This window comes from Lutra lutra, chromosome 10, assembly GCF_902655055.1.
Source record: "Lutra lutra chromosome 10, mLutLut1.2, whole genome shotgun sequence".
In the NCBI taxonomy this organism is placed as follows: Eukaryota; Metazoa; Chordata; class Mammalia; order Carnivora; family Mustelidae; genus Lutra; species Lutra lutra.
Window position 1 is genome coordinate 13,584,375 of NC_062287.1, and position 25,899 is coordinate 13,610,273.

Sequence of the window (25,899 nt, forward strand, 5' to 3'; positions counted from 1 at the left end):
CTTTTGTTCATTTTTATTTTCCAAGAGCCAGCAACTGAATTTACGTCTAAATTCTTAGGGGAGAATCCTGAATAAGATTTGAGGTTGGCAGTATCTGGAGATGGGAACACATCTCGGCCTAAATGGATCACGAGAAGGGAACGTCCACCCCAGGTCTCCGACACAAAGCAGTGCCATATCATTCTTAGCTAATTGTTAATGGTCCCTGTAAAAAGAATAGATCCCCCTGCTCTGAAGAGTCTTTTGGGGGTAAGAGCCAATGAAATAGCCCATCTGGTCCCCATGGAAAGAGGCTGTCTGACATAGTCATGCCTTCCTCAGCCCTAGTGAACCTCGGTGGCACGCTCTCCCCTCCTTCCCTCATCTTTCCAGATAAACCTGAGATATGTCTTTCTTCCTTTCCAGTGTATCAAATTCTGGGCCCAGACCAACACAAATGACACTTGTCCCTTTTGTCCAACTCTTAAATGACGGACCTGACTGGGGAGGAAGAAGAGGAGAAACTGATGTGAACAGGAAGCGCGGGTTCAAGATTTCTAAAACTCTATATTTATACAGTGACCTATACTCATGCCATGTACATTTTTATTATATAGGTAATGTGTGTATAGAAAGTCTGTATTCAAATGTTCGTAAATGAAAGTATGTATATTATGCAGAAATGGTCTCTCCCCCTCCCCTTGCAGTTCCTTCGAGGGATGCAGATTTAGCTGATGTTTAGTTTGCCCTTGAAATTACGATATTCTTGCCTAGGGCTGTTTTCAAGTACAATATAAAAACCATCTAGGAAGCTGCTGTTGCTCTAAGGCCATCCTGCTTTGATTTGGCTCAGCCTCTAGTTCATTTTCTTAAGGCTCATGTATGCAGATTTGAACCCTGGTGCTCACCTGCTGTCCAACCAGATGCCTTGCTTACCGAAAGCCCACGGAAGCCCCAGTGTTGTTCTAGCCACTCAACGCCAAATGGATAAAATGAGACCGATGGAGAAAAAAAAATGTAACCCTAATAGTTTGAATTTCCATTGAATATTTTACTGTGTTAACGCTCATTATTTGCACATAGACATTAGGTTTACAGAATATTCCGTTTTACATCAGCAAATTCACAGTCCAAGAATAACAACATAACTGGGTCCCATTTCCCCCCATGCGTCCCGAAAACTTCTGTCCATCTGACTTCCTGGGTAGTCCTCTCTTTAGAAACTAGCACAGCCCACAGATCTTTCCTGGGCCAAGCCGTCCCTTGCTGCCACTGACTTGGCTTCCGATCAAGCTCTGACGGACCAACCTTGTGAAGGCCTCACCTCTTCCCCTTCACTTCTGGTCTCCTGCTCAGCTAGTCCCCGTCCCCACTGAAGGTTAAGGCAGTTGGTTCACAACCAAGTTGTTCGGTGACCTTGGGTGAGCTCCAGGCAGGCACTGGCGTGAGGAGATGTCTGTGCAGAATTACTTGCAGAATGATCTTGGGATGCCGGATTTTAATTTTTGAAGCAAGAAAATTATGGGGGACGTGTTTCCTGTCCTGGGAAAAATGGAGGCCAAAGTGATATGAAGGGGAGTTGGATTTCAAGTTTAGAAGTCATTTGTTCTATAGATAGCTATCTAGAACAAGATCGCTTTCCCATGTCTGCTTATCGAGCACTTCCGGTGTTTAGGTTTATACCTGTGAAAGCTGTGAATCTATGAGAGCTTTGAATCTTTTCCTATCCTTTTATCTGTACTCCTACGGGAAATGGCTTCAGCTTTCTTCTCTTTTGGAATTAAACAAGGAGAAACCAAGTGTTAATTAAAAAAAAAAAAAATCAGCTCCATGGGAAGGACGTTGTTACATTACCAACAGCTCAGTTTTTCCCCTTCTGTGACCTGGAAATGCTTCCTGGCACTGGTAGTACTATCAGGGTAGCAAAGCCTCTCCTTTTCAGATCTAATTACATTCCCTGCTCTCTTTTTTTTATCTTTTCCTTCTTTGTCCTTCATCCTTGTCCATTAGCCTCTTAGATGCAGTCTTTCCCTTCTCCTGCCTTACTTGCTCAGGCTTGTTGACTGGCTTCATTTTCAGGAGCTGGACTTCCCAGGACCACATTGGCATCTTGTGGGGTGATTGAAATGGCCTGAGTTCTCCCCTCTGTAGAGGTCAGGTGACCCACTTCTTTGGTTAATGAAATATTAATGTCCAGTTTGTAGCTATCATGAGTGGAAATGTGGCAAAATGGAAGACCGGTTCCTTTGTTCTTTTCATTTGGGGCATTTACTTTTTCTCTTGTAATCAAAAGATATTCTCTCTCATCAACTTTGCAGTAGCCTTTAGGCCACCGGGAGTGTTTTTCAGTATTCCCTAAAAATCTAGAAATTAGGAATGGGTATAAATGCTATTCTCTTTCGTTTCTACAAATATTTGAAGCCAAAGGAGTATAGAGAGAAGAAAGGAATAAGAGAGAGGGGACTTAACAGCTTCCTAGTAAAAGCCCCTTGAAAGCCAAGTATAGCAGGGGGACAGATGTTTGGGGTGTGTGGAAGTTGGGGCCTCACTGTTGCTCTCTTCTCTGTCTTGTTCGGGATCAGTCAGAAAGCAACATTTAAGTTTTGGGCACCCATGTTCTCCCTTTTCCCTCTGTCTCCTGGCCTGCAGGGGTAGAAGCCATGCAGATTGGTGGGAAAGGCCTCTAATGCAGTGAGTAGAGGTGGGACAGTCACTTTTCAGGAGTCGATTCTAAAAATAGAGATATATAATATTTTTACAAGCAAGAAACTGTTGTCAAGATTTATATATATATATATATATATATATATATATATATATATATATACTTAGACTTAATAGTTTCAGGATAGAAAAGAAGCAACTGTAAAAAGAAAAGTACGTACAAGTTAAAAAAAAAAATAGGATAGTGGGACTTACTAATGAAGGGGTTGAGTTTTATGCCCTGGAAAGAGCTGGGAAAAAGCCAGCTTTCCCCAACATGGAAAGAAATTATAAAGCAGAATGTGACGTTTTCATTACATGGTAGCAATTCTGGAAGTTTTATTTACACGGAAGTTCCGAGCTAGAAACAGTCTCCAGTCTTCCTGACAGTCTTTGTGGTTAGGAGGGGGGTGTTCCCAGTTGTCCAAAGCAGCACCAAGAGCAAGGGGAATGAAGAGAACCCAGATAAAGAACTGTGATTCAGTATTCTTTTTTTATTGGTTTATGGCTTGTGGGCAGCTGGCCGAAGCCAGGATCTCCAGAGGCCCTCCTGTATTTCCCTTTCCCTCATCAGGTAATTCCACACTCGGCAGGCAGGTCCCATACCTGGAAGCAGTGTGTTGACTCCTGTGTTAGCAACAGTACCCGGTGGGTCTACTAGGAGAATCACGTCTTCCACTAACACTGGTATCAGAGTTGACTGTGTTAGAACTGATGGGGAGGAAATGAACTTGGTCCCCACTACCTAGCCCAAGAACCAGCCTGGGTAGACAAGTACTATTTGGAGTGGGGAGTAGAGAGTAGAATAGGGGAGAAGGGTGGCCTCCCCTGAGGGGCTCTGGAGGTGAAGGAAGTACGGAAGCCCTGGGGCTGCCAGCCTTTCTCCAGCAGCCTTGTTACCGAAGGCAATGATGGTAGAGCCAGAAAGCCCCGCGGTCCGGACACTGGGTATAATACTAGTGCCACTGTGGGGTGCCAAGGTAATGGAGGTGACATCGGAGATGGGGAGAAGGTGATGAAACAGCTCTGTGTCGTGAGGAGATCTTACTGCTATGCTCAACTGAACAGGAAGAGATCCGGGCAGAGGCACAGGGGTACTTGTACCTATTGAGTGAATCTGGTAGATTTTGCCTGTGAGGGTTAAATTAGAGAGGTCTCCTGTCTATCCCTCTCGGCACCTCAGCTGCAGAGCTGCAGAGGAATAGGGATTTGGGGCAGGGAATGAACACCTAAGCAGGAGGACAGAGCCCAGCCCTGCTCTATTTGCTGTGTTCCAGTTGCTTCCTCCTAGGGCGCTGGGGGTGGGGTGGGAAATGTCAGCGTTATGAATCGTGTGTGGGGCAAAGGGTTTGGGTAGAGACAAGTGCAATCTTTCAGGTAGAAATTGAGTTGTCAGATGGAACTTCTTAGTGGGCACTTTTCATTTAAGAGAGTTAAAAAGAGCTTTTTGGCTAGGTAAGCCCTTCTTCTCAACTCACTTTTGGTCAGGCTCCAACCACAGAAAAGAAAACACTGGGCAGCAACACCCATCTTCCAGGATGGGCTTCTTTCTTGGAGATGCCGTCCGAAACTGGGACTGGCAAGTGGTCGTGGTTCTGCCTTTTCTAGCTCCAATCCCCTCTGTTCCCTGTCTTTGTGCTCCCTCTCCTCTCCTCTTCCAACCGCCCCCATCTGTACAAATATTCAGTCTCATTATTTTTTGTTTAATTCAAGAGGCAATCTTTGTACCAATGTTAGGTTTGTTTATACAGTCCCTATTACTAAAGCAAATAGCAAACTGTGCATCCGTTCCTACTGACTTGGGCCAGCAGGGAAACGACATTGGCCCTTTCTCCGCAGAGAGACACACACTGGGGTGACGTGGCTGTGATGCCGCTACTTCTGGAACTAAGAAAAGAAGAATACTTTGGGTTGGAGAATCCAAAGGGACGGTGGGCAAAGGTTCAAGGCTGAAGTGTCAAGCAGCAGAATTTCCCAACTCAGGCCTGAGGTGCCCAAGAGTATTCCTGCCACCAGAGTGCTTCTTTCTTCCGTCTCATGTTTCCTACAGGTGTCACTCCTGTAACCCACCTTGCCCGCTTTTCCTTCTTTTTTGTCAAGGCAGAGGCATCTGGTGGGTAGGTGAGGGTCTCGGGGTGCTCTGGCCACCAGTGCCATCAGTGTCTCCCACTTGTGACCAAAGTGAACCATCAGATGCGGCCCAAGGAAACCTCGGTCTCCTGCCCCTGGGCCGCCTCACTTCAGCAGGGAGATGTCATCAGCAAAGTCATCGTGTTGATGGCGCAGGCAGCGGAGGCAGCGCCACTGGCACACCATGAGGCAGAGCGGCAGCATGAAGAGGGCGCAGATGGCCGCCATGACGTAGGCTATGGTCATGAGGGTCGACTCGTCTGTCTGTGGGATGTTGTAGCCACAGTCTTCCATGTCCGGGGTGATAAATGGGCCTTCCACCGCCGCCGTCCTGAACTCATCGTGCACTGGGGAAAGGTCAAACGCGAGTGGGCAGCTCTCATCGTCACACAGCAGTTTGGGTCATATGACAAAAAGAACTGCCTGGTTGGCCTTGAAATGAGCCCGAGGGGAGGCTCCAGCCCCTCCTTCCTCGGAGATATTTAGGAGCCGGCCAGAGAAGCCGGGCTAGGTAGAACCATGTCTCCTCCCAGGGCCCTGGGAGCAACAACCCTTTCCTGTGTAACCAGGCGGTAGGAATGATACCTAAAGGTCAGTCTTCTGAGTTGACCAAAAAGACACCCCACGTATGCCCAGTACACTCACCGGCTTCTGCCGATACTACTCGCAAGACCCTGCCGCCATTCTGGAGGAGCCCTCGACCCCATCGGGTAGCAGCCCACAGGGTCACTGCCAGCTCGGCCTGCTGCCCAGGGATCTAGAGCTTCCCTAGGGGCTGAGGCGGCTCTGGGTCTCCGGCAGAGGTTACAACCTGGGCAGGCCTCACCACGCCAGGCAACACGGACAGAGCCCGAGCCAGGACGCTAGCTCTAACAGTGTGTTGACTCTGCCTTGAGGCAACTGTGACTACCTCCCAGACTGACGGGCCGGGGCTCCTAACTGCCGGACAGTGAGAACACGCACAGACGAGCCCACACCCTCCTCTGTGGCTCTCTTACCGTGACAAGCACTGACAGCAAAGCCGATTCGCTTTCGGGCCCGATCAAAGACGACGTAGAAGCCCTCCATGATCACAGCTCCCATCACAGTGCCCGTGGAGGACTGTGAGATGGCGAACTTGTAGCAGTCATCTTGGGACGTGGCCACGTCTTCCACTGGCCGTAGGTATTGCTAAGGACAAGCAGTCCGAGAGGGAGAGGATGTCCTCCCCTCTCCATGTCTCCCCCCACCCCCAGCCTTCTAGGGATCTGTGCTTAGGGGGTGCTCTTCCCTCCACCATCCCTGAGCTCCGTGGGCTTGCTTTGTGCCTCTGGACACTGCTCTCTTGTCTTCCACCTTCTGGGAAGACACACTGGCTCCCTGCCTCCCCGTGGGAACCTTGCCCTCTTCCTGGGACCCCACCGACTCCGACTGGGGACACACCTGTGGAAGGATGGTGATGCGGAAGGACTGATTGGTGACCTCGCCCATTAGGTAGAGGGAGATGACCGGGAAAATGTTCCAAGGGGTGGTGCCTGCCTGCCAGCACACCAGCTGCTCCCCCAGCCAGAACCCATCCGGGAACTTCTCCGTCTGTGTGGTCAAGAAAGGGTAACAGTGAGGAAACCGCCTCTTCTGCCATCTCACTTCTCCTGCTCTCAGATAACACTGGGCCCTCTTTTTGCTTTTCTATGGAGTGTCCAAACTAGGGAAAAGTACACTGAAACCCAAGAATTAGGGGAACAGAGCTGGAGAGTGAGGCCAAAACTCTGTACCAGGGGGCCTGTATGATGAGCACACCAAGGCCTGTCAAAGACTCGCTCTGAAGACATTGAAGTATAAGGATCTAAGGGTAAACAGCTTGGCTCTTGCTGAGGGCTGTGACCTTCACGGACTTCCTCGGACACTGTATCATCTCTTGTACCCCTGCCCTGAGTCCCACTGACCGAGGAGGCTGCCTTGATGGATTTGACGGCAGCTTCAAACACTTTCTTGGGCAAACGAAGGTTGGTGGTGCCACTATCCACGATGCTCTTGTCGTAGTTGTACTAGGATGGAGAAGGGAGGGTTAGAAGAGTCAAAAGCCTTTTTTGATGCTGGGCTCTGGCCGGAATCATAAGGGTAGATCTGACTGCTTAGGGTGGCATCCTGGCTTGGCACTTCTCTTAGGATTATACCCTTGGGCAAGTTGTTCAGCCTCTGTGCCTCAGTTTCCTCATCTTTAAAATGAGGATAATAATAGCACCTACCTCAAAGAGTTATTATAAGGATGAAATGAATACATGTGGAGCGCTTAGAATGGTGCCCGGCACGGCACCATTCTAACCATGCTAACTCTTAGTATCTTGGGTTGGGCAGACAGACATTCTCCAAATCTTGAAAATAAAATTACCTTGTATAGTGCTTTTAACTTTTCATAGTTCTTTAATATTCTCATTAAACATACATTAAGAATCTAGGTAAGGAAGACCCAAACGGTTGAGCTGCTGTTTATTGGGTACTGCTGTGTGCCAGGCACTGGGAGAAACACTTTATTTTTCTGTCTTCACCACAATCTCTGGAAAAGCTGTTTTTCCCTTTGCTTTGCAGATGAGGAAACTGAAACACAACCTAGTAACTTGCCTGTGGGCACATAGCCAGTAAATGGCAGAGCTAGAAACCTAGGTCTTTCCAGCTCCAAAGCCAGATGCTTCCCCTGCATCATTCCACACTGGCTGGCAGGCACGAGACTTGCCCAGGGCCGCCCAGCAAGGTGGTAACTGGAGCCCAGACATGCTTTTTTCCCTTACCAGACCATAAGCCACAAGGTCCCCGTGCAAGTGCCCTGCCAGTCCCTAGCCCCCAACCTCAGGTCCTGCTGTGTTACTGTTACCATTAAGCTCCCGATTGTTCTGGGCTCAGCCCCCAACTCTTTCTGCAGGTCCTGCTCCTCTGCCTCATCCTCCCAACCTCATAACTCAGGGTCTGACCTCATCCTATGTTGCCTCCCCCTTCCCTCTCCCTGGCCCCCCTTGATGGTGGTACCTCCTTGCAGTCCATTTTCAGGTCCTGCCCGTTGATCTCCACCCGCACAATGATGACCTCGTAGTACCACTCCCGCCGGATGGGTGTGTACCAGAGGCTGCCCGTGTACAGTGAGTGGTCGATACCCCCGATGATCTGGAGACAAAGGGAGGCAGGTACCCGTGTCCCGGCACAGAGGGACAGCAAGTCACCCAGAGAGCAAACAATGGGATCAGAGATTTCTGGGGGGTAGCAAAGCCCTTCACAGGCCACCTTTCTTATCTTCCTTCTTCTGATCAAATCTTGTCCCAAAGTGATTTGTAGTTTTTTAAATGTGTTAAGAATATATCAGGGGAGGACTTTACAGGATTTTAAATTATTTGTTTCAGAGTCTCACAGCCCTCAATATAAAGTTATTTAAATCCAAACTGGCACAATAAATGTTAAATGAATGATTATTTGCTTCTTTTACAAGTTTTATTTTCTCCGTGTGTTAGAGATGGAGAACCATTCACCAGTTATCCTAATTAATTAATAAATAGACTTTTAAACTCCTTACATTGCTGCCTTCTGCTCATCAGACTGAATCATCTTAATTTGAGATGTCTTTTTTTTTTAAGATTTTATTTATTTATTAGAGAGCATGGGGTGGGGGGGCAGAGGGAGAAGGAGAAGCAGACTCCCCGCCGAGCGGGGTGCCTGACATGGGGCTCGGTGAGCAACCCAGGTGCCCCAGAGGTCTTATTTACATTTCCGTTGAAGTTCCCTAATCTCATTCTTTCCAAGTTTACCATAGGTACCTAGATAATGCAAAGAAGAAAAGGATAGAAAAGAAAAGTGGAGGTGGCGAGTTTAAAGAGGTTTCTCTTGATTCTAAGTAGCAGAGCCCAAGACTGTGCTGCAGCCTTGGGGGTCGGGGGGAGGTACCCAACCCTCTTCCCAGGGCTAGAACCTGTCCTCTCCTAGGGCATACTCACCATGCTCCCTCCAACTGAGGCTAGCACTTCCGACTGGTTGAGCGGGAAGCCTGCGCCACAGAGCTGCAGGGAGAAGAGGTTGGGAACGTGGGTCTGCTTTACCAGGGAGTCAAAGAACGGCTCCAGGGAGTCATCGGGCTGTGGCAGAAACAGACAAAGAGGGAAGCCTCACACAGAGGGCCCTAATGGAGAGGCCAGCTTCCTGCCTAAACGGGAAGGCAAAAGCAAAACTCGGGGGATGTTCCTTGGCAAAGGCTATCTTGAAGTACTGAGATAGGCAGAGAGAGGGTTAGCAAGAGACACTGGCAGTGCAAACAGGAAAGATCTATAGGATCTTTGATCCCCATATGCTTAACCTGTTTCAGGTCTGGGGGTGGGGGGCTCCCTTATTCTTAAGATATTGAGAGTCAGTAGAAACCAGAGCCTAATCTTATACCTGTCACAGCATCCCTCACTATAGGCCTGACCTCTGCAGGGACGGGATTCAGACTGCCACCCTATCCCCACTAACTAATCCTTTAGGCTGATCTGTGTCCCTCCCTTAGTCAATTCCCTTTCTCTCCAAGCCCATCCCTTGGTAACATGCAGGGTGCAGTGCGGACACAGTGTCCAGGGCTTGGCCTCGCTCCTCTCACCCTGGCGATCTCAGCATAGGCCAGCCCCAGGATGCCCTCCCAGTTGGAGCCATTGATGAAGAACTTGTCTGATTCCGTGATGGCAGCGATGTTGGCGCGCACAGTGACGTTGGGGCCGTGGGGGATGCTCACCAGGTCGGTGCCCAGCTCCCCCTCCCACTTGCCCTGGGTGTAGGGCACATACACGCCCTTCCGGAGGTCCCGGTACGTGCTGGACCTGTGGAGAGGAGGAGAGGTCTGTGGAGGCGTGCCACGACCCTGGCACAGGGACCCAGCATCTAACCTACTCGCGAGGCCTCATCATATCTCAGGGGTATCCCACATAAGATAAGATGCTTTCAGGCTGCTCAGTAGAACATCCCAGATCCATCACCCAGAACAGAACATAGAGTAACCTTGCAAACAGATGAGGGGAGCTGTTGCTGCGGCTCACCGTCCTGTCTCCACAGCTCCTATCCCTAGATCTGAAGCTCAGGCCCTGCGTGGAACAAGCCTGGGCTTTGTGTATTGTGGCCACGGCCGCAGAGGGACAGCTAGCGGCATCGCTTCCTCCCCCCGGCTTCATCGGGCTCCCAGAGAAAAGGAGCCTTTGACTGTCGCTGCCTTGGGACCTGGTGGTACCATCTGAGTGGTAGAGAAAGTACCAGGCGGGAGGAACGCGGAACCTCTACAGCAAGTTCTTCCAATGAAAGAGCTGGCACCGCATCTCAGCAGAGCAGGTAAGTATTAACACACTACTTGTGTGGACCAGGCCTGTCGGCACGTGACACCTTCACCTGTGCCTCACGGCACCACGACCCAGGCCTGTGTGTGCGCCGGGTGGGGCAGGGGGCAGCGGTGGGACTGGGACCAGGAGCTGGAATGAATCCCTCTCCTGGGTCCTCACCGCGCCCCGCTCCGGGCCAGCCTTCTTCAGATGCGGAAGGCAGAAGACGCGGCAGGTGGCTTTGGCATCTGCCTACAAGTCCAAGAATGGGACGTAAGCCTCCCCTCACAGATTTCCACACACAGAGACGCCTCAGACATTAGATGTCTTCTCGCCACTTCTTGTGTTTATGCTAAGGAGGCTCCCACGTCATCTCTATGCCTCTTACCTTAAAAATTCACTTCAACCCTCCCTTCCACCAGTTAGCTAAATCTGGCTGTTGGAACCCTGGGTGGTGCAGGGAGACATTTTAGCTGTCGGGCCCTGATACTGCTCCAGTCCGTGGTGCTTATGGAAGGCTCTTCCTCCAGTCCCTTGAACTGTGTGATGCCACCAGGAGCGGCCCCTGGGCGAGGGCACAGCACAGGGAGCAGTCACAGTAGCCTGCTCCGCCTAGACCGCCTCGGTCTTGCCAGATGCCTGACAGCCCCTGTGGGGGCTGTGGGGTGGGGGTGAAGTCTCCATGTCTCCCAATTCAAGCAGAGACAAGACCCTGAGATGGCTCTGGGAGCTTTGGGGCTCCTCTCCTTCCTTCTTTCCCTCCCCAAGGGAGCTGCCCCATCTCAGTCCTGAAGAACTTCCTTCTGGCCCCTCAACCTACCCTTTCCCATAGTAGAGCGCCTCAAATCCCCCCTTTCCACTCTTTCTTGGAAAGGATCTGAGGAACTAGTCTTTCTCCCCGAAGCCCTCCCCTGACCCTTCTGGGCCCCGGATCCTTGGGAAGGGTTCTTCTGTCTAGCTCTCCCCAGGACTCACAGCTGCCTCTGGTAGTAGCGATGCAGGAAAGGGTGGGGGGCAGCCCCCACCGCAAAGTTACTGCTGCCTGTGTCCACGAGGATGTTGAGCTGTCGGAGAAAGGGGAGAGAAAAATGTTACCGACATGAGGCTCTGGGCTCACTACCTTTGTTGTCCTTCATGCCACAGCCAACAAAGTCTCCCTTTGGAACGTCCAGGGAGAAGCTTCTAGGACGCAGGGCTGGACAGCCTAGTGCCTGCTACCACCATGACCACAGACAGAATGTGGCATCCCCGGACACCCTCAGCATGGCCTTGTGCCTGCTCCTGGCTTCCCTGTGGAATCCTAACATTGTCTGTGTTGTCAGAGCCGCATTATCTCTGCATGTGTGTGGGTTTCAGTCCTCTCTTCTCTCTACCTTCAGACTGTCCTTACTTCAGGTACCTGTCCCAATCCATCTGCGAGCTCATGCCTTCCCTCCTCTGGTCCTCCTAGGAGGCATATCACCCAGCGGGCAGCTGGGCTCGCATCCCCGTCCAGCTCGGAAATGCTATTCTAGGAGCTGGCACTGGCCAGGGAAGCTACAGGGACCAGGACGGCCTGCAGGTGCCACATGTTTCTGACACTGCCTGCCAGAATGTGGCTCCCCACGAAGGGCTCCCCTCCTGTCTCAGAGGTGACATGGTCCTCTGAGTCCTACTATCAGAAAATAGGAGGGAGCCAGGAGCCCACTCTGCCGTCATGGTGAAAACCCATCTTGTCAGGGTCCTGGGTTTTGGCTAAATTGGATACGGATAGGTGTCTTCCCGGTGCCCCTTGCTGTGCAGTTCCTTCTAGCATTTCTTCTTTCTTGACCCTCCTTTCTCCTTCAATGGCCTGATCCCTCCCTCTGTCGGTCTAGAGCCATGTTTTGAATGCCGGTAGTATCCTCACAGGCAAAAAGAGGGAATGTCCCTGTCCTCGGAAGCCTGGAACCCTGAGAATTCAGCCTTCTTTTGCTGACTTTTCATGCCCATCAGCTCAGCGGCTACCCTGACCTCAGGGCCCTTTTACTCCCTCGTCCTCTCTCCTCAGTGCAGTGAAGTCAGCTGACCTCAGTTTTGGTGCAGGCTCTGACCTTGTCACCTTGGGCAAGTCACTGTGCTTCTCTGGGCTTCAGTTTCCTCCTCCCTGCCAGATCCTCGGGCTCCTTCCTGCTCTCAGTGGTCCCTGCGGCTCTGCAGATGGCACCTCCCCCAATGCCTGCGAGGGCCTCCTGCCTCCCACCCCCCCGCCAAAGCACCTCCTCTCCTCCCCATGGTGGCCCAGACCTCTGACCACCCCCCCCCCCCCGCCCTCCTCCCCAGCCCCCTACTCCTGGCCTGGTTCCCATTTGCCTGCCTGCCCTTCTTCCCTGTCTCTACTCCAGGCCCTCTCCAGGGTCTCCGAGTGGCCACCAGCTCCAGATGCTGTGCTTTCAGAATCAATAGAGCTGGAGGCACAGAAGCTCAGATTTCAGTCCACCAGGTTAATGATTAAAAGGCCCCCCCACCCCCGTCCCAGCACCCCCTCCCCCACCTGCCAGGACTCTGCTCCCAGCCCTAGGGTTGGCCTCATTCTTCCAGGGATCCCTCCTCTCACTGGACCCCAAATAAAGAGGGTCCCCAGGGCTGTGCAAGAGAGGGCTCCCTGGACCGTGTGCCTGACAGGCTCCAGGAAAACACAACCACCTTTCGCTCTGGCACAGGGTTTTTTTCTGAGGCCCCAGCTGGTCCAGGCCTCCCCACCACTCTCCCCTCCTGCAAACCACTCCCAGCCAGGAGGCCCGGCCTTTCTCAGCTGAGGAAGGCCTCCCACTTCCTCCTCCTCAAAGCAGGTCAAGCCCACCCACTCTGACACTGGGAGTTCAGGCCCTGTCTGCCCGCCACCCCCTCTCCACCCACCACCCAAAAATGAGAAACCAAAACAAACAGCTGAGATTCCCTCCTGAGCAAATGGCCAGCTGTCTGTTTGCTCTTTGCAAAGTGCTCCTGGCTTCTGGGAGAAGGGATTCCTGGTCTCATCCTTCCAACATTTCTTACTCCAGCCCCGGGCAGGTTTTCTCCCCCTCCGGCTCCCAAGGAGGCCTGTCCCAGGGCAGGGGCCTTAGGCAGCTGAGCCACTACTCATCCTGACACAGGGCAGGTAAGGGCAGCCTGGAAGAGGAGGGTTAGTGGTCATAAGCAGGGGCCGCCTGGCCTCTTACTGCTCGGAACAGACTCTCAGAGGGGGCCTCCCTCATCCTCACAGCCAGTCCTTGCAACCTGCCTGTAGCCTTGTCCGCCCGTCCTTTCTCTGCTCTGGGTGGGTGCCCGACCCTGGGAACTACACCCTTTCCCTCCAGGGGATTCGAAGCCGTTCTGCCCCCCACCCCGATCTGAGTTCCTCCTGTTGGCATTTACAAATGCTCAAGTCTGTCCATTAAAAACCTTCCTCAATCTCACCTCCACCTCCAGCTCCCCTCCCCTCCTTCACAACCGAGTTCTCAGCCAAGCTGTCTTCATTTCTTCACCTCCCACTCATTCCTCAATCCATCCCAAAGCCGGTTCTCCGCTGCCCCTCCCTCCACTATGAAACAGCCCTTACTACAGCTACCAGAGACGTCATGTCACCAAATACAAAAGGCATTTTCAAATCAGTCCTCCTCTGCCTGTGAGGACGTCTCCCTCCCAGAAACACTCTTCCCTGTCCCCCTGGCCTGTGGGTGTCCTCCCACGGCTCTGACCAGATCTCCTCTGTCTGCTTTGCAGGCTCCCTTCTCGAGGCTCGGGCTTCAGCCCTCTTCCCTGCAGGCTAGGCTCTGCTCTCCCTCAGCCACCTCCCCTGTGGCCACAGCTCCAAGGATCCCCTACGAGCCCATCACTCCTAAGCTCAGAGCCCTAAGCCCTTTTCCTCCCCTTGGAGCACCAGAAGCACAGAGCGTACTCCCTCAAAATCAGGATGTCCAAAGCTGACCTTCCACAGTCCCGCCCATCTGCCTTTTCCCAGTGTTCACTGTGTCAGTGGATGGCGTCACCGTCCATCTGTTCTGTAAGTCAGCAACTGGGGGGACATCCTAACACCTTCCTCTTCTTCACATCTCTACCCGATGCATCAAGTCCTGTCCAACTAACCTTCTCAAAAGTCTCGTGAATGTACTCATCTCTGGCCAGCTCCCTTGCCGCCCTGAGCCACGTTCTGGACTATCACAACAGCTTCTCGACTAGCCTTGGCAGCGTCCATCCACCCTTGACCTCTCCAACCTGCCTCTGCGCTGCGGCTGGGGTGGTCTTTTCTAGGTACAAATCTGACCATGTTGCCTTCCATGTCAATCATTTTCCTTTGCTACTAAAATAAAAATTTAAAGCATTGGCATTTCCTACGTGGCCCTTCATTATCGGGTCATGGCTGGACACCCAGCCTAGTTTGTTCTCTACGCCTAGACTCCTGCCCACCGGCTACACCTGCTTCTTTACAGGTCCTCAAACCAGCCACAGTCCTCCCCCTGAAGGCCATTCGCTCTGCCCAGACCACTTCCTCTCCGTTGAGTGTGTCTTACTCATCTCCCACCATCCCGCGGTCCAAGCTCTGAAGGGACGACTTTGTAAGAGGGAAAGACCAAGTCAGACGCGCTTATGAAAATGCTACCATACAATGTGTCACTCTATAGCTTCACGTTAACTCTCACCTCCCTTGTATCTAATTTTTAAAAATTCCCCATTGTATCCCCAGTGGGTATCACGGTGCCTGGCAGAAGGGACAAAGAGCTAGTCTTTTGTGCTTGTTGGGTGGCAGAGATCCTCAGGGACTCCCCAGCTGTGGGCCTTCTGAGGTGTGGTTTTAGCTCAGAGCTGTCTTCCCTTCACTGGGGCTGTGGTTTGACATGGGAAGGGGATGCAAGACTTAGGGTCCTGGAGCCGTCTTCTTCTCCATCCCTTGGGGCCAGGCTGATTTGGGAGTCTCTGCAGCTCTTTATTTAGATCCCCAGAGGATCACAACCCAGGGTCAGGGCTAGGTCACAGCCAATCACTTAACAAACAAATGTGTCCCTGGGGGCCTCTGAGGGATGGTGACTTCTTGGGAAGTGCTAATAAGCCCCTTAGGGAAAGGTGCACCTGCCCATTTCACTTGGCAAGCCGGGCTCCCCTGGAAGAGTTTTCAGCAACAGATCTTGGGTGATGAGATGGGTGTGTGGATGGGTGCGCGGCCAGTGAGTTCTGGGTTAACTCTTTGTTCCCCAAATCTCACCTGTCTTGGTCCCAGCTCTCACTAGCAGACAGGGACAGCTCAGATTATTCTGGATGAAAAGAGCCTTTGGGAGTCATCTTTTGGTTAGCCTAGGGAGATTCTGAAAGATCAACTCTGAAAGATCTCTAGTTTACTAAGATCCCAACCTCTCTTCATAGCCTATCCTGGGGCCCTAGGAGGGAGCTTTTTAACTCTAATTCTTCCTAACAAAGAGGAAGTCTCTTTCCTTCTATGTGGGCCTCTGAGTTGAAGGGGGAAGAGCTCTTACACACTTGTCTAGCAAGCCTTTTACCTGAAGCTGAGATGTAGAAGGCTTTCTTCCATTTTATAGAGAAGGAACTGACATCTGGAATGAGTGGGCAACTTGATCCGTTCTACAAAATGATCCACACAGCTGGATAGGAATCCATGGGTTCTAGGCAACTCCATATCTGGTCTTTCATGTCCTTGACCTCGGGTATCTCACTTGGAGAGGAAGTATATGGTAGATTGCTACACTAAGGAATCACACACCCCTGAATCCAGGCTCTTGTGTGATCTCCTGACGTTGACGCTAGGTTTGAGCATGTGACGGCTCTGGCCAATGGACATCAGCAAAGGAGGAAAGCAGAGGCTTGGGGAAGGCCTGCGCCCTGGGGATTCCTCTTGGAATGCTACCCTGAGACTCATCGGGAGAAGCTCCATCTTGCCTCCTTGAGGATGAAAGCCTTCATGGAGAAAGAGGTCCAACGGACCCCCCGCTCACCCCCCAGCTGAATGCGGCCACGTGAGTGAGCCCAGATAAGACCTGGAGAAGAGCCACAGCGAACCCACACAATCCTGGAAACCACTGTGACTCTTGTTCCCAGCCACCAAGTTTCAGAGTAGTTTGTTACATAGCATCAGATCCCAGATTCACCATCCAAATTCAGTCTTGAAATCCTTGTCCTTGGGGGCATCTCACCTACCATAGGTCAACTCCAATGAACATTTCTCACCACTTTTCCCCCTCCCTCACCATGCTTCTCAAAAGCACGATGCTCTCAGCTCTGCACCTTTGTGTATGCTCTTTCCTATGCCTGGAATATTCTGTTTTGGCTAATTCTAGTAATCTTTCAAGTCACAGTGTAAATATCCTTTCTCCCAAAGGTCTTGCCCTGACTCCCCTAGTCTAGATAAGGTGCCTTCTCCTGCAGGTCCACTGTACTTCTTGTATATCACTCATCAAACCTTTAACCATTTATGTAGGGCACTTGGGTGGCTCAGTGGGTTGGGCCTCTGCCTTTGGCTCAGGTCATGATCTCAGGGTCCTGGGATCGAGCCCCGCATCAGGCTCTCTGCTCAGCGGGGAGCCTGCTTCCCCCTCTCTCTCTCCCTGCCTCTCTGCCTACTTGTGATCTCTGTCTGTCAAATAAACAAATAAAATCTTTAACCATTTATATAATGTCTGTCCCCCATACTATGAGCCCCACAAGGGTAGGGAGCATGTTTGTACCCTTATTATCTTACCCATCCCTAGCCCTCAGCAGGTGCTCCATAATGATTTTTTTTCCTGCACTGACAGTAATTGCCTGATTTCCTGCAGTTCCCTGTGACCCTACAGTCTTCAGCTATTCCTTCGCAGTCCCACGTGCCTCAGATGGGTGGTTTAATCTGGGACTGTCTATGGGGACAATAACTGATGCCCACCATAGCCACGACACTGGCTGGATTTTCCACGCGGGTTCTTAGACCAAGGACTTCCTTGGTCTCAGAGCCTCGAGTCAGCTTCACCTGCTTTCCTAAGTGGATATCCCCAGACCTGAGCTTGCCCAAGGCTGAGAGAAGGGGGCAAGGAAGGACGAGAGGAGCCTAACGTCAGCATCTGGGAGAGGCTCAGGGCCAACAGAGCACACAGCTCCTGCCTCCAACTGACTCCAGTGGTTGGATCCCGTCCAGGTTCCCTCCACCTGGACCAAATCGGCTGACCCACTGGAAATCCTTTCCCTAGACGGATCCTCTGCCTTCCACTTCTCTCTCCAGGCTGAAGCTGATGACGGATACCTGGGGGTAAGCAGGCTCCCTGGTTGTTTTGTTTTTAGGGAATTCTAAGGTGGCAGGGTCACCCCAAACCTTATTTGCTTGTCCTCTTAGACAGGATGCTGCATGTCCTCCAGCGTCAAACCCAGCTCAAATGGTATTTATTAAGGCTTCCTATTCAGATGATATGATGGATGTGAATAATCCAAAAATGTCCATGTCTGTTCTTAAAGAACAGATCTACAATGATGGTTTTCCAAACTTTTTTCTTTCTTTTTTTTTTTTTAAGCAGCAGAACCCTTTTCCAACCTTACGCAGGATCCCACGTACCAAAGAGAAAAGAACAAGAGTTGTTCTTTTGGAGAAGAGGTTTTACTTCCTTGGTTTCTGTCCCCTCCCTGCGGTGGCTCTTCACACAGCTCCCCAGTGCCCGCAGGCTCCACAGAACCTGCCCGGGCACCCCCAGTCTGTGAGGTCTCACAGCAGCTACTGGCACCCTGCTTTTCACTGTCAGACAGCAAGTGTCTCCTACTGTCTAACCGTGTCCCTGTGCACAGGTTGCGGCGGCTTTAATCTTCTCTTGGTCTGTCCTCAGTTGAAAACATAGCTGATCTCTGGCAGAAGCCCAGTCTCCTCCAGGGCACCTGGGTCATGCTCGGTACAGGCTTGTTTGAGCCATTGGGAGATGCCATCGCTCATGCCTCGTGCCATTTGGCAAAAAGTCTACAGGCACTGGAAAAGAGTTGGTGGTGTTCACCAGCTCTGAGAGGCCAGTGTAGCCCAGACACAGGGTCTGGGTGGGGGGCATGGTGGGCAGTGGAGAGAGTAGCCACAGGTTGCTAGCAGTCCAGGAGACCTGCGGACAGGAGACAGGCTGGCACGGCAGAGCTCAGCCAGCTTGCTCTGTGGTTTTGTCACAATCTTGAGAAAAAAAGCCCAGGGAGTCCTGATTCCCCATTCTCCTCAGAGGGAGCACTGCCTCCCTCTCAGGAACCACTGGCTACAGCAGCTGCGCGTGTGGCGTCAGCAAATGCTTCCCAGCCTTCCGGGCCCATCCTGCCTGGGGCAGCTCCGGGCAGCTCACGGACTGGGAAAAGGGTCTGGCTCCTGCCCAGACCTCTCCACTGCCCAGGCCCCAAAGACAGATGCTCCCAGAAGAGAAGTTAGTGGTCAGACATGGCAGTTTCCCTGAGAGATGTTTCTCTCCCTGGATTTTCAACCAGAATTTTCTGCTTAGATCTTTATTGGAGATACCCAAGAAGGGTTCCTGACCTACTTTAGTGGGAGGTCCCAGTCTTTCCCATACCCCCACTCACAGCTGAACTCTTCCTCTCCTGACTTGGGGAGGCAGAGGAGAAGTGTGTGAAATGACAGTGTGAGGGTCCTAGCAAAGCCCTCTGTGCAACCTGCGGGGAGCTGCAGTCTCAGGGACGAGGTGGGCAACTTAGAAGTGGGATCTTGTCTCATCTTGCTTTGTCTAATTTGGATAGTGGCTCTTTGAGGTCAATGGTTTTCAACCTTTTTGGTATAGGAAGGAAGGAAGGAAGGAAGGAAGGAAGGAAGGAAGGAAGGAAGGAAGGAAGGGAGGGTGGAAGGATGGAAGGATGGAAGGATCTGGAATTCCACTATACAAAAACAATAAAAGTTGACTTGCAAGCAGGGAGAAGGGGGAGGGCTTGGTGATGGGAGGTATGAAAGGTCCAAAGTCTTGCCTCATACCTTCTTCCTAACCTCCTTCATCCTTGAGGTTCTTCTATAGAATCCCACAAATCACAGTTGAAAACCATTTGAGGGAGAGGGGGTGGAAAACCACTTGGCTCTTCTTGGTTTTCAGTACCCTGAACCCTCATTTTTCTACTTCTCTGATCATTTTCTCTTGCACCATTGAGTCCCAGTCTACATTCAACATTCTTTCCCTAATCATTGCCCCCCACTTTCCTCCACTCTCTCAAACAACAAGCCCGTTTGCGAACTTGGTTTCCAAACCATCTCTGCAGGTGACTCCAGAGTCTACCTGTCAAGTCCTAACATCTCTCCTGGTTTCCGGATCCCCATGCTTAGCTAGCTGCTGGATCCATCGACAAGAATGGCCCACTGGCATCTCAAAGGCAACCAACATGTCCCAGACTAGAGAACACAAGAAAGAACCCAGTATTTAGACTTGGAATCCAAAGACCCAGATTTGAACCCCGGCTCTGTTTTCCTTAGTTGAGTGTCCTTGGGCAAACCCCTTAGTCTCTCTGAGCCTCAGTTCCCTTACCTCCCCACCCTCCACCAAAGGACACACTAGTACTTATCCCTTGCAATTAAAGCAGAATCATAGGCATGAGATTTTGATAACCTATATTATGCTTTAAAAGTTCGCTCCTTTTGTTGTGTTCCAACAACCTCTTCTCTTCCCTCTCCCTCCCCAGGAGCACAGAACTCCTGGTTGAACTTCCACGTGAAGGCTGGATCTCTGAGGACCTCCCATCCTTTCTGTCCTCCCTGCCATCAGCATCTTTCAGGCCCCTGGGCCTTGAGTCAGGTCTTAGTCTTGGGCTCTAGACTATCCAGCTACGTTCCACCCAGAGTTGTTTTCCTCGAACCAGAACGATACTGGACCATTGCCCTTCTCATATACTCAAAGAACTCTCGCCTGCCTGCAGAATACAGCCCAACCTCCACTCCACCTCCCAGCACCACTGCCGCAACTCCCAGCTTCTCAGCCAGGCTCGTGCATCCTCTCTTCACGAAGCCTTTCTACCCCCCACTCTCCAAATAGCAAAGCTTTCTCATCTTTCTAGGCCATACTCAAATGCTACCTTTTTCAGCAAGCCTATCCTAACACCCTGTCAGTAGTAACTGCTTCTTTCTTTGCACTTCTAAGACTCACTGTTCTTCTTTTTGTACCAAATGCTTTTGGTCTTATATGATATTTAGCTGTTCATATGTCTGCATCTCACACCAAACCCCGAGCTCTCCAAGGGCGAGGGCAATGACATTATTTTTCTCTTCTGCACACAGTAGGTGCTCGACAAGCATTTGCTACACTGCATTGACTGCCACCAGATTTCAGTCCTAACAGCCATCATTATCCTGGGTTTGGAGACTGAGGCTCATCCCATTAGAATGAGATGATATCCTTTCATTTAAGTGAAAAGGATGAAATTGCTTCTTTCTCCCAGAGCGCCAGTCCTGCACTTAGAATTGCCCACCATGAGTTCTATTTAGATGTCTTACATTTTATTTATTCACTCGCTCAGTGTTTTTTAGGTGCGTGTTCTGAATCTGCTGCTATCATGGATATGAAAGACAAATAAGACACTGCAAAAAAAAAATCTTTTTAAAAGAACTTGTTCTCAAGAGCTTGATGTTCTGGGAGGGAAACAAATAAAAAACCAGTTATAGTATGTTCTATAATACTACTTAAGTCTAGTAAGGGACACAGGAGCAGGTGTCATGGGAAAATGAAAAGGAATGCTCTTCTCCCTCTCCTGTCCCCCAGACACCCAGGCAGGTGGCTGGGTGAGTATCCGGGATCCAGACGACAAAGGGTCTCAGCTTACAGGCCCGTCTCCTGGCCAACTGTTTAAACTTTCACTCCCCATTTCTTTTGCAAGAAGGGATGAGACCATTTGTATATATTGCAGGAATTACTGTCAAGAAGAAAATGATGTAGAACATATTAGAAAACTTTACATAAACTGCCACCACAAATATGAGGTATGTATTTGTATCCGGCAACCCCTCCTGGCAGCTCTCCGGGTCCCTCGGATGGTCTTGTTATCTTCCAGTTCAGCCCAGATCAGGATCGTGAAAATCATCTCATGCCTTCCTCCTCACCTGTCACACCAGTGTCCCTGAATCCTGTGTCTGGCTGCCCTGGGACGTTCCCACACCCTGGTCTTCCCTTCCCTTTCCGTCTTATTACGGCCACATGCAGTCCTCGTGGTGCCTCACACCCGGACTGCTGTGACAGAGCCCGTCACCCCTGTACCTCTCAGTCCCATTCCTCCTCAAAGTCAGATGTCTCGTCCTCAAAGATTGCTTTCTCTATGTCAGCCCCAGTACAAAGAAACTCAAGCTTTCCCTGATATCTGCCAACCCCAGCCCAAACCGTAGAGCTTCATATTTAAGGCTTCTGGTGATTTGGTTCTATCCTCTTTACCCAGACCTGTAGCATTAACAGAACTGGGTTTCTTGCTGTCTCCTGAGCAAATGCACACGACTCATTCTCTCATTCGCTGTGGCTTCCAGTCCTAGGGACCCAGGCTAATGGTGGGGAAGCAGTGGACATTCGAGTTAAGTGCAATGACAGTTTGATGGGAGGGATGCCACTTCTCCGCTGGGAACAGCCTCCCCTCTCCTAGCCATCCTTCAAGACCCTGCTCACAGCACACCTCCCCCCCCGGTGGGGGGGGTCTTCCCTGATTTTACCTCCTGAACACCTATAGTACTCACTCTTTGTACGACGGCACATCAGTGCTTCTCAAACTTGAGCGATAACCGCCCCCCCCCCGGCCGGCAAATTCTAACTCAGTAGGTCTGGGATGGGGCCAGAGAGGTTTGTAATAGATTCGGTAGCGAGGGTCTGGGAGCCCGCCTTTGGGTGCTGCTCTGGATAACCTTGTCCCAGCACTTACACTTCCATGCTCTATGCTCCTTATGGGCAGAAAACTTATCTCCTGTTTCTTGGTGGGTCAGTTCTCAACCCCTGAGCCTAAACACCTGGCGTTAGAAAGTGCTCTGCCCACCAGGTCCTCATCTGGTGCTCACAACAGCCCCACCAGCTGAGCAGAAAGGGCCCCCTTCTCGAGACTGCTGGGGAGAGAGTCAAAGTCACCACAGGGTACAGACAGCTGGCGCTGGCTTGGGTTCCCAGCCAAAGGGTGAACCAGAGTCATTCCAACTGTGGGCTCCCTGGCAATGGTTCCTTGGGCCAGTTTTGAACCATAGGCCCACCTTCCCTTTCTAGGAAGGGAGGGGAAGGAACTGGCTTTTGTTGGGCAATTACTCTTGGCCAATTTCTGGCCCAGGCCGGGGGATATACATATGATCTCAGGGGTCCAGTGAAGTCTAGTACCTGTCCCCTGAGTTCCATATGTGTGACACGTGGTGGTCCAGAGCATCCAAGCTCTTAGGCTTCATTGCATAGCCCAGAAGAGACACACATGGCTGGAGAAGTTAGCGGAAAGTCACTTCATATGTACTAGATGTCAGCTGTGTGTCTGGGTGCATTGTTCAAGGTGATGTCCCCTACAGAGTCCCATTTAATCCCTCATGAGAACCTTGCAAAGGAGATCCCATTTCTCCCACTTTGGAGACAGGGCCCTAAGCTCAGAGAGCTTCCCAGAATTTGCCCCAGGCCACACGACTGAGAAAAGGAAAAGCTGTGGGTTGGTGCTGGAATTCCTGGTCTGTCAGGTGGCTCCACAGCCCCTTTGTGTGTCCCCTTGGTGTGTCCATGCCCCAGGGTATAAGTCCTTGCATCACTTATCGGTAGCAGAGGTGTTTCAGGTCTCCAAGTCCCCCTGTTATCTGATCATACCTCGCCTCCTGTTGGTCCCGGCTGCTAGGGGCCTATGATCACCCTGATTTGAGCCTTTCTGGAGAAGTTAAGGTACACAGGAAAGAGAAGGGGAAGTGGGGGAGACCAGAGCCTTGCATCAGCTGGGAGGTGGGAAGCAGGCCTGGGCGGTGGGGACTGGGAAGACTTGCTTCTGTCAGGTAATTGGGAGATGGAGGTTTGTGTTTCTCCCAGATCCAGGGTAAGAGCTGTCTGAGAAGTTCACAGAAGTGTGGCTCTTCCCTCTCCGCAAGTAAACACACTCCCACCTTCACAGACCCTCCCAAGGGCAGGCCTCCCGGACACAGATCCCACAGATCCGGGGGGGGGGGGGGGGGAGGGGGTTGGCTCAGCAAAGTGCAGGCTCAGATTCAAGGTGACACACACCAGCACATACAGAACCGTCCCGCCACCCGCGCCCAGGCCCACCACCCACGGAGAAGGCAGATGTGCCCTGGGGGCAGCCCCAACACCCCACCCACGCAGGCACAGAGGGTGCAACCTCCACCCGCCACCTCAAAGGACTGGAAGGATGGGGACAGCGGGCGGTGTTTTCTCCATCCACTCCACCACGCTCCCGTCCCCCCCCCGCCCCCACCCCCGCGCCTATCGCCTCATAGAGGGAGTCGCATTCTTAGAAGGGGGCTCTGGCTCCTGGGCTGTGGTTAGTCCTTTCCCCAGGCTCAATTCAGTCCCCTCCGGCCTGTGCTCCGAAGCACGGGGAGGGGGAGGGGCTGGAGTGCAGAAGGCACTGGGGGAGGGGGAGGAGTTGGGAGGGGCTGGGGAAGCAGGAGTCTGTCCAGGGCTTCTGGGCTGGAGTGGAGGTCAGGAGGAGCTGAGAAACCTCACTTTGCTGTCCCCGTGCCAGCCCAGACAGTGGGAGCAAGGGGCTGCTCCAACTCGTGCCAGGATTCCTGGGTCCTCAGGGTGCTGGGAATGTTGGTCAGAAGCCCAGGTTCCCGGAACACCGGAGGAGGGGAGAGGGTTGGGTGGACCAAGATCCCCAGTGCCAGGGTTGGGAGACTCAGGCTTGGCAGGGCTGACACCTGTTCACAGTGCCCCTATTGCTTGAACCCTCCCCCCAGGCCAGGCTCTCCCATGGAGTGTTTCTCTGGCCCCAAATCCTTACTGAGGGGTAGGTGAGTGAGGCTGGGGCAAGGGGAGGGCAGTCAGATGAGGGAGGCAGGGAAGCCTGTGGGGGGAAGAGAGGTGGGAAAGGGGAACTTTGGGGGTGACTGCTACCAATCAGATCCCAGAGAAAACATCTGGGAGATGGTCCCTCCAGTCCACACCTCCCGCCCATTTTAGCAGGGGCCAGCATGCTGCACCCTTCCACCCCCATGCAGAAAGGAGGATAGGGCTGGCCTGGAGACCTTACCGTCTGCGGGGGGCTGCCCACGGTCATTTCCACGTAGTAGCCCTGACCGGACTTGCCCCTCAGGTTGTCCACCATCTCCACAAAGCTGCCCCTCCGGCTGGGCTCCTCGGGCTCCTCCACCGTCTCCCGGGGCAGCCGCAGCCCAAGGGGGGGCGCCCCCAGCCCGCTTCGAAGGGGCAGCCGGATGCCGGGCTGGGAGCAGCGGGCGGGCAGCACTCCCCAGCCCATCCACAGCAGGAGCCAGGGCAGCGCTTGGGCCATGGTGGGCCTGGCCTCTGGGGTCCTCTGGGCTCACTCCGGGACCACGTCCGGCCCTGTTGCTGCCCTCAACTCCGGGAGCCGGTGGTGGCCGCTCAGGACAGTGGGCTGAGAGGCATCAGGGCTCCGGAGCCTGCAGGCCCCTCGCCGGCCCCCGGGTGCAGGCTGTGGGGATCAGACAGGAGAAATCCGCAGAGAGAGAGGGGAGGAGACGGATCCGAAGCCGGCTACATCTGGCCAGTGGCGCCCAGCCTCAGCAGAGGTCTGGGAGAGGACGGCTCGGGCCCCCCGGGCGGCTGGGAGGGGCGGGCATGGCAGGTCGGCGGCCGCGGGCTTCTCGGTCCTCTGGCTGGCCGGGCGGCCGGGCAAGGCGCAGGGGCTCCAGGCGCCGCAGCTGCGTGTGCTGGTCAGGCCACCGTAACCCAGCTCCCAGCTCCCAGGCAGGCTGGGGAGGCGGAAAGACTTGTGGCGGCGGCTGTCAAAGCCAAAGGGTTTTCGCTCTTCCCTGGGATCGCTGGGAAGTGTAGTCTTCCCATGGCCGGCAGCCCGGCTTCCGGGGTTGGCGAGGGGTCTGGGATGCCCTCTGCCGAGGTGGAGTCCATCCTGCAGGACCCTGGCGGGGCGGGAGGGACCGTAGGAGAGAGTGGCGGCAGACCTCCCATTCGGTCAGTTCCTTCATTCTGCAAGTATTGAGCACCCACTGGATGCCTGGCATTCTTCCAGGCATTGGGGCTACTTGGAGAGAGAAAACCCATGTGCCCCATACCAGACAATGTGGCATGGATGAGTAAGGATTTGGGGAGACATCTGGGGATCTGGACCGGCTGGGTGGGAGGAGGAGCATTTAATTTGAGCTGTAAAGAATGGGTGGGATTTCCACCAGCAGAGATTGGGGGAGCAAGAGTAAGAGGGATAGAAGGGTATTCTGTTCGAGGCAGCCAAGTGCATAAGCAAGGTGCAAAGGGGAAAGTGCAGGGACAGTTTGTCTCCACAGGAATCTGCAGTCTGTGGGTCTTTTGTCACCTGAATCTCTGTGTGCCTTTGATACTCTACCTGCCCTCACCTCCACCTTGAATGCTGTGAGTCCCCAAGAGCCCCCTCCTTTCTGGGCTGCCCTTCAGACTCAGGGTAAGTGGCTGCTGTCAGCTTCAAAGTCTTGCCACTTGGAGAAGTATCTGTACTTTATTTTTATTTTTTTAAAAGATTTTCTTTATTTATTTGACAGACAGAGATCACAAGCAGGCAGAGAGAGAGGAAGGGAAGCAGGCTCCCCGCTGAGCAGAGAGCCCGATGTGGGGGGGGGGGGAGGGGGTTGGGGGGCATTGAGCCCAGGAACTGTAGGCAGAAGCTTTAACCCCCTGAGACACCAAGATGCCCCTAGTATCTGTACTTTAACTGGTAAGAC

The 25,899-nt window shown here is 52.5% G+C and overlaps 2 protein-coding genes across 6 annotated transcripts in view; one reads left to right on the forward strand and one right to left on the reverse strand.

Moving 5' to 3' along the window:
- RNF214 (ring finger protein 214) overlaps window positions 1-1,026 on the forward strand; it is a 44,255-nt gene extending 43,229 nt beyond the window's left edge. For all 3 annotated transcript variants that reach the window (XM_047747368.1, XM_047747370.1, XM_047747369.1), the window contains exon 15: window positions 406-1,026. In XM_047747368.1, coding sequence (XP_047603324.1) covers window positions 406-471 — 66 coding nt within the window. In that variant the 3' untranslated portion in view covers window positions 472-1,026. The remainder of the gene's footprint in view (window positions 1-405) is intronic.
- On the reverse strand, window positions 1,007-24,989 carry BACE1 (beta-secretase 1). 3 transcript variants are annotated; one of them, XM_047747375.1, is made up of 9 exons: window positions 24,237-24,989; window positions 11,088-11,176; window positions 9,407-9,623; window positions 8,772-8,909; window positions 7,816-7,950; window positions 6,738-6,839; window positions 6,235-6,384; window positions 5,811-5,982; window positions 1,007-2,709 (listed from the first exon to the last, which is right to left on the reverse strand). In XM_047747375.1, exons 1-9 carry the CDS (start codon window positions 24,495-24,497, stop codon window positions 2,690-2,692), a joined length of 1,284 nt encoding a protein of 427 aa, XP_047603331.1. In that variant the 5' UTR covers window positions 24,498-24,989; the 3' UTR covers window positions 1,007-2,689. The 3 variants fall into 3 exon arrangements, with proteins under 3 accessions (XP_047603331.1, XP_047603330.1, XP_047603329.1); XM_047747374.1 differs by lacking the exon at window positions 1,007-2,709 and adding an exon at window positions 2,797-5,159 and having other exon boundaries at window positions 9,539-9,623; window positions 24,237-24,987; XM_047747373.1 differs by lacking the exon at window positions 1,007-2,709 and adding an exon at window positions 2,797-5,159 and having other exon boundaries at window positions 24,237-24,987.
- Window positions 24,990-25,899: the final 910 nt, after the last annotated feature.

Excerpts from the sequence above, each read along its gene's own strand:
- BACE1 (XM_047747373.1), bottom strand. The coding sequence starts at position 24,497 with ATGGCCCAAGCGCTGCCCTGGCTCCTGCTGTGGATGGGCTGGGGAGTG. Across the intron at positions 11,177-24,236 it reads TGGGCAGCCCCCCGCAGACG|CTCAACATCCTCGTGGACAC; the intron begins GTAAGGTCTCCA and ends TTTCTCCGACAG. Across the intron at positions 9,624-11,087 it reads CGCTACTACCAGAGGCAGCT|GTCCAGCACGTACCGGGACC; the intron begins GTGAGTCCTGGG and ends TCCTCTCCACAG.